The 7,998-nt window shown below is 41.8% G+C and overlaps 1 protein-coding gene across 1 annotated transcript in view; it reads left to right on the forward strand.

Annotated features, from left to right (window-relative positions):
* VSX1 (visual system homeobox 1) overlaps window positions 1–7,556 on the forward strand; it is a 46,204-nt gene extending 38,648 nt beyond the window's left edge. Inside the window, 5 exon segments of the mRNA XM_033094579.1 lie at window positions 66–189; window positions 1,162–1,340; window positions 5,144–5,151; window positions 6,653–6,671; window positions 6,673–7,556. Coding sequence (XP_032950470.1) covers window positions 66–189; window positions 1,162–1,340; window positions 5,144–5,151; window positions 6,653–6,671; window positions 6,673–6,940 — 598 coding nt within the window. The 3' untranslated portion in view covers window positions 6,941–7,556.
* The last annotated feature ends 442 nt before the right edge of the window (window positions 7,557–7,998 follow it).

Raw genomic sequence — 7,998 nt, forward strand, 5'->3', positions numbered from 1 at the left:
TAAGCTAGGAAGTCTGGCAACCTCCTGTGGACGTATGCCCATGTGTGTTTTGGGCCGCCTTGCAGGACTGTCTTCAACACCTAGCAGCTGGAAGAGGTAGAGAAGGTATTCAGCAAGGCCCACTACCCCGAAGTGTATGCCCGGGAAATGCTGGCCATGAAAACTGAGCTTCCTGAAGACTGAATACAGGTATCTGGGGTTCCCTTCTCCTTTCCTAAGACACCACAGGGAACATGTTAATCCCACATACAGTGAATAAACCCACAGCTACCTCTAAATAGCCCAACACATTCCCCTGCACAGGCAAACTGAGGGTCTCTCAGCTGCAGGCACCACAGTGCTAGAGCCTTCCTTTATGTTTATTGTAAGAGGATATCCTCAGTAACCTGCATGTTTTTTTCTTTTATTAAATCATTCTTTAAAATCACAATATTGTGGGCTGCAACTAAAAATTATATAAAGATATATCAATGAAAGAAATTGACCGTACCTCTACTATAAACCCTTAAAGAAACCAGTGTAGATACCCTGATGTGGACTTTCTGCACAGTCTCCACATCATATAGCATATATCTGGCCCTGAACGAAATACACACACACACACACACACACACACACACACACACACACACTCACATACATATAGAATTCTATTTTATTTTTATAAAGAGGTATTATGTTATACTTCTTAGCCTCTTTGCTTGACAGTACATCTTGGACATTTCTCCAGGTCAGAAGTTATGCCACTAACTTACTCTTTAAACAGCTAAAGAATATTACATACTATTTCTTTATTAAGATAATGTTTTCTATGAGAAATATCACTAGCAAGCCAACAACCTGAGATTAGAAGGGGCCATTGACTGCATGAACTCTTTACACTCTGTGAGAAAAACCAGGAAGCATTACAGTTGACTCCTTCACACAATGTGGGAAAGAATACTTTGATTTTATTTTTGTCATTCCAATTCTGTGGAAAACCTCAGTGGGAATTGGTCACACCCACAATGATGAGTGTCTGTGAGTCTTGAGTAAACGGTGGGTACAATTCCCAAAAGGTCTAGGTTCTATGAGGAAGGATAGTTGGCCCATTTTAGAACTCCTTGCTCAGAGACACCTCCAAGCATCCTTGTCACAGTGTCTCCTTCTGCCTCACACCAGGGCTGGTTTCAAAATCGAAGGGCCAAATTGTGGAAGCGAGAGAAGCATTGGGGAGGCAGCAGCGTGATGGCACAGTATGGGCTCTATGGGGCCACGGTGCGACACTGCATCCCGCTGCCTGACTCTGTCCTCAAGTCCACCGAGGGCGCCTGGCGAGTTCCCTGCACTCTGGCTCCCTGGTGAGGAAGAGGGACCTGCAGTGAGCACGGGGGCAAGAGAAGTTGGGGGTGGTATCTTTACATCAGGCAGACATTTGTAAAGCAAAACAGCGTGAATTTACTTAGATTCAGGCCCAGAATATCACAGCAGATTTTTAATTAATTAAACGGTTTGATCAGTTGCCTTATTTTTCATTGGAACTGTGTAGACAGTGTAGAAAGGTCACATCAGGCCTTGGTTTTAGTGCTTTCATTTCACATACTTGCATTATGTGAAGTAGGTTTCCAAAATGTAGAGTGCTATTAGAATTTTTGAAAACTAAAATTTACAGCTCATGATAATAGGAAACAGGATGGTGCAGAGTAAGCGGTGAAACTGGAGATGATGAACCCCTACATACTGAAGTCAGGAGGTCTGGTTTCTGGGACTAGTTCTACTATTAAGAATCTGCCACATACATTTTCTTTCTCTTAGATTTTATTTATTTATTTATTTATTTATTTATAAGATTTTTATTAAAAAATATAGCTAACATACTACATTATATCAGTTCCAGGTATACACCATAGGTGTTCCACATCTATAGGCCTAAAGAAGTGATCACCAACCATCGACGCCATACTGTGCTCTCACAATATTGTTATTGACTATATTCCTCACGCTGTACGTTACAACCCCATGACTTATTTGTTTTATACCTGGAAATTTGAACCTCATTCCCCTTCACCTTTCTTCCCATTTTTAATTTTTAATTACAGTTAACATTCAGTATTATTTTATATTAATTTCAGGTGTACAGCATAGTGGTTAGACGTTTGTATAATTTAAGAAGTGATCCCCCTGCCTAGTCTTGTACTCAGCTGGCCCTGTACACAGCTATTACCGTGTTATTGACTATATTGCCTATGCTTCACTTTACATCCCCATGACTATTTTATAACTATAAGTATGTACTTCTTAATCCTTTTATGTATTTCATCCTGTTCCCCAGCCCTGCTCCCATCTATCACCCTGATAAATCTAGTACCCATCTGACACCATGCATAGTTATTATAATATGGTTGACTATATTCCTTGTGCTATACCCTACATGACTACTTTGCAACAACCAGTTTTTTTTCATTCCTTCCCCTTTTTCATCCCTTCCCCTTTTTTCACCCACTCCCCTCAACTCTTCTGCCATCTGGCAACCATCAAAATGTTCTCTGTATATATGAGTGTGTTCCTGTTTTGTTTATTTGTTTTGTTCTTTAGATTCCACATATAGGTAAAATCACATTGCATCTGTCTTTCTTTCTTTGATGTACTCCACTCAGCATAATACCCTCCAGGTCCATCCATGCCACCACAGATGGAAAGAACCCATTCCCTTCCATGGCTGAACAATATTCCATTGTATGTATGTACCACTTCATCTTTATCCATTCATCCACTGATGGGCACCCAGGCTGCCTCTACATCTTGGCTATTGTAAATAATGCTGCAATGAACATATGGATGCACAGGTACCCTTGAAGTACCATTTTGGGTTTCTTTGGATAAATACCCAGAAGTGGGATTACTGGTTCCTTTTTCGTCTCTTCTTGTAGCCTTTGTTTAAAAAATATATACAAGACTTATATTTTGTCTGGTATAAGTATTGCTACACAGCTTTTTTGTTTTTCTATTTCCATTTTCATGAAATAATTCTTCCATCCCTTTACTTTCAGTGTGTGTCTGTCTTTCAACCTGTAGTGAGTCTCTTGTAGGCAGCATATGTAATGTTTTCATCTTCTTTTTTTTTTTTTTTTTAAAGATTTTATTGGGATAGGGGAACAGGACTTTATTGGGGAACAGGGTGTATTTCCAGGACTTTTTTCCAAGTCAAGTTGTTGTCCTTTCAGTCTTAGTTGTGGAGGGCGCAGCTCAGCTTCAGGTCCAGTTGCCATTGCTAGTTGCAGGGGGCGCTGCCCACCATCCCTTGCGGGACTCAAGGAGTTGAACTGGCAACCTTATGGTTGAGAGCCCACTGGCCCATGTGGGAATCGAACCAGCAGCCTTCGGAGTTAGGAGCACGGAGTTCTAACCGCCTGAGCCACCGGGCCGGCCCTATTTTCATCTTCTTATCCATTGAGCCACGCTGTTTTTGATTGGAGGATTTAATCCATTTACATTGAAAGTAATTGATAGATATGTAGTTATTGCCATTTTATTATTCATATTTTTTTTCTCTCTCCTGCCCCCATCGTAAAGAAGTCCCTCTAACATTCCTGGTAATACTGGTGTGGTGGTGATGACTTTAGCTTTTTCTTGTCTGGGAAGCTGTTTATCTGTCCTTTGATTCTAAATGATATCTTTTCTAGGTAATCTTGATTGTAGGTCTTTACTGAATATTTTGTGCTAATCCCTTCTAGCCTGCAAAATTTCTGTTGAGAAATCAGCTAACAATCTTATGGGAGCTCCCTTATGAGTTACTAGTTGCCTTTCTCTTTCTGCTTTTTTCATCTTTAAACTTTGAAATTTTTAAAAAAAAGATTTTATTGGGGAAGGGGAACTGGACTTTATTGGGGAACAGTGTGTACTTCGAGGTCTTTTTCCAAGTCAAGTTGTTATCCTTTCAATAATCTTAGTTGTGGAGAGTGCAGCTCTGCTCCAGGTTCAGTTGCCATTGTTAGTTGCAGGGGGCGCAGCCCACTATCCCTTACAGGAGTCGAACTGGCAACCTTGTGGTAGAGAGGACGCGCTCCAACCAACTGAGCCATCTGGGAGCTCAGCAGCAGCTCAGCGGCAGCTCAGCAGCAGCTCAGCTCAAGGTGCCATGTTCAAGCTTAGTTGCAGGAGGCGGAGCCCACCATCCCTTGTGGGAGTCGAGGAATCCAACTGGCAACCTTGTGGTTGAGAGCCCACTGGCCCATGTGGGAATCGAACTGGCAGCCTTTGGAATTAGGAGCACAGAGCTCCAACCAACTGGCAGCCTTTGGAATTAGGAGCACAGAGCTCCAACCGCCTGAGCCACTGGGCCGGCCCAACCTTTGCAATTTTAATTACAGTGTGTCTTGGTGTGGGCCTGTTTGAGTTCATCTTGTTTGAGACTCTCTGCACTTCCTGGGCTTGTATGTCTATTTCCATTGCCAGGTTAAGAAAGTTTTTAGGCTCTATTTCTTCAAATAGGTTCTTAATCTCTTGCTTTCTCTCTCCTTCCGGTACCCCTATGATGCAAATGTTGTTACACTTGATGGTCTCCCAGTGGTCTCTTAAACTATCTTCACTTTAAAAAATTCTTTTTTCCTTTTGCTGTTATAATTAGACATTTTCTGCTGTCTTGTCTTCCAAATTGCTGATTCAATCCTCTGCTTTGTCTAATCTGCTGGTGATTTTTTCTAGTGCATCCTTCATTTCAGTTATTGTATTCTTCACTTCTGACTGGTTCTTTTTCATGGTTTCTACATCTTTTTTATGCGTGCTATCTCTTTGTTGAAGTTTTTACTAAGTTCCTTGAATATCCTTATAACCAGTATTTTGAACTCTGTCTTTGGTAGGTTGTTTGCCTCTATTTCATTTAGTTCCTTTTCTGAAATTTTCTCCTGTTCTTTCATTTTGGATATATTTCTTTGTTTCCTCATTTTGGCTGCCTCTCTGTGTTTGTTTCTATGTATTAGGTAGAACTGCTGTGTTTCCCAGTTTTGCTGGGTGGCCTTACGTATTAGGTGCCCTGTGGGGCCCAGTGGTACAGTCTCCCTGGTCACCTGTGCTGGGTGCTCCAGGAGTGTCCCTTGTGTGGGTTTTGTGTACCCTCCTGTTATAGCCTTGATTGCTATTGGCAGTGGGTGGGACTGACCCTCAGGCTGATTGGCTGTGGGGTTTGGCCACATCCACAGCTTAGGGGCAGCTGAGTGGGTGGCTTACCACATGGAATGGGATTCCTCCCAGAAGACTCAGGTGCCTGTTGAGATTGCCCTTTGTGTGTGCCACTTGTGGGGCAAATATGGTGGTGCTTTGCTGTGGTCTGAAACCAACTTCCAAGTATGTTTGTTCTGAGGCCTCTTAGTAGAAGCTCTGGTGCAGGCCCAGGTCAGCCACTGCCTGTGACTAGCTGGGGTATACCTGATAGGAGCTACAAAGTGACCCATGGTTAGTCGCTGCCTGTGCTATAGCTGGAGACACATGGGAGAGGCCACACTGGGAACCAAGGACAGCTGCCACCAGTACTAGGTCTGGGGTAGCTCCACAAAAAGCCAGGACACTTTGAGGCTTGCTTCCACTTCCCAACTCCCATAAGGTTCAGCCACTGGTAAAGTCTCCTGCAGTATGGGAGTTAGGTGAGGCAGGGTCCAGCCCAGTGCAGCTAGCAAAGGTGGGTGTGGGACCAGCAAATTTTGCATTTCTGCCCCTCCTACCAGTCTTGACATGGCTTCTTCTTTATATCCTTAGTTATGAAACTTCTGTTCATCTAGACTTCAGATAGTTTTATAATTTAGTTGTAATTTTGATGTGTTCACAGGATGAGGCAAGCACAGCATTTATCTTCTCTGCCATCTTGAATCTCCAGTCCAATTGTGACCTCTTTTCCTTAGATTTTTGGTGCTAGAACTGTCTACACTGGTGAGGCCCAAGCTTTGGGGCTGGGTGTACTGAGGAAGCACCACCCTTAGTGGTCTATTTGCTGTTACCAGAGACCAAGGGGCAGGGATCACAGCTTAGAGGAATGAATCAGAACAGCACCCTGGGAAGGGTAGGAGATTAGAGTTAGGGGGTTGGGGGTGGTATTTTAAGTTGGAGAGGAAGAGGGATTTTGTTCAGCAAACAATTTTTTGAGCCCCTATCGATCAGATACTATGCTGAGACTAGAGATACTAACTGTAAATACAGTCTTGATTTTGTCCCCTTGAAGAGACTGAGAGAGAACGTTCAGTGGGAAACCAAGCCCACCCCTCTGAACTTACAGGAGCAGGTGTGTGGGGGGGAGGGGTGCCTACTGGCATCCATGGGTTCATGGCTGTACAAGAAACTAGGCCCAGTATTGCCAGGCGTTCTGACTTTTGAGAGAAGTTGGAGATTTCACTTTTGAAATATAATCTGATTTTTAAATGTTGGCAACAATTTAAAAATAAAAATTTAAAAATTGCCATGTCCTCCAAACAAAGCAGATTTGCTGGCTACACCTGGCTGGCACACAACAGTTTTCAACCCCTAACCGTGGGAATTACCTACATGACTCTCTTGAGGACCCAGAGAGAGGTACTGACAAGGGCAATTTTAATGGTAATTAGAAAACAATAACATTGAATAAATGTATTTAATTGCTGAATTTAGAGATATCTATTTTTATTATTTTATTTTTCTTTGTTGAAAGGGATGCATAAAAAATCCAGTTATGATAAAGAAACCAGGAAATGAAGAAAAGCTGGCTGGACTCTGGGGCCCTGAACACCTCAAGGAAGGTTCTCGTCCAAGTCAGGCAAGACCCCAGAGAGTGTCCAATGAAGCCAGCCCTAAGAACAACTTGGAAGATGTGGCCATTGACCTCTCCAGTTCCACACGGCAGCAGACCAAGAAAGAACACAAGGGGACTGGTGTTCGAGGATGTTCAACTTCTGAAGGGCTGAAGGGGCTCCACCCTGGGAAGGTGGGAGCCTTATGAGGCCCACAGGTCCCACTCTCGAAGGTTGGAAATGTGCTCATTCCACACTTTGGCTTTTTCAAAAGACAAAAGTTGTCCAGGACAAATCATCTCAGTCAGATTTTCTTCCTAGCATCAGGATAAAATGCAATGCCATGTGCTTTAAAAAGATGAATGGGTAACTTAGGGAAAACTCCATTTTGTTCTAGAATGGAAACCACTCCTTAAAGACACTTGAACCAATTAATTTGGTGTAAAATTTTTATTCTCTTCTGTAGAACTTGAGGAGGGAAGATTTTAGTTCAAACAGCATTTTCACTGCTGGGCATCATTTGTGATTTGGTTCAATATACTGTGTCAATTAATAGGTGAGGTCTGATGTCTTCACTCTCAATTCAAAAATATAAAAATACTTAATCTCCTGAGAATCAGGTGTTTTCATAAATAGTGAAGACCCCATAGAGACATATGAATGAATTATATTACCTTTATCTTGAATTTGGCTTTGGACATTTCAATTTTCTCATTAGGCAATAATTTTATATTCTTTTGAATGTCATTTAATAGGCTATATGTATTAGAACTCATAAAAACAAAGAAAGCCATGCTTTCCCCTTCCTTTCTAAAATATTAATAACATGGGGCCATATTTAAACAATAGTTGATTATCTATAAACAGTGTTTTAAGTTCAGACCAGGTTTCTTGGTCTTAAAATTTATGTTTTAAAGCATTTTAGTGACTTGGATTTCATGAATATTTCCTTTCCTGTATTTCCTTTGCCACTTATTTATTATATAAAAATAAATGTGTTTTCCTCTCAATGTGGAAGATGCACACTTACACATCTCCATATTGTCATTGAATCCCTGACAAGTGTCCCCTTTTAATTTTGGAACATCTAAAGCATTTATTTCTTCAGGCTGTGGAGCCTAACATGTGTTATTTTGTAAACTCCAATGGGCAATAACTGTATCTAACTCACCTTTTAGAGTTCAGAGTACAGAGACAGCTGACATCTAGCTGAGGGGAAATGCAGAGATTCATGAAGAAGGCAGAGCTTGCAAGGGTTTCTGCTGGA

The sequence above is a fragment of the Rhinolophus ferrumequinum genome, chromosome 23 (assembly GCF_004115265.2).
Source record: "Rhinolophus ferrumequinum isolate MPI-CBG mRhiFer1 chromosome 23, mRhiFer1_v1.p, whole genome shotgun sequence".
In the NCBI taxonomy this organism is placed as follows: Eukaryota; Metazoa; Chordata; class Mammalia; order Chiroptera; family Rhinolophidae; genus Rhinolophus; species Rhinolophus ferrumequinum.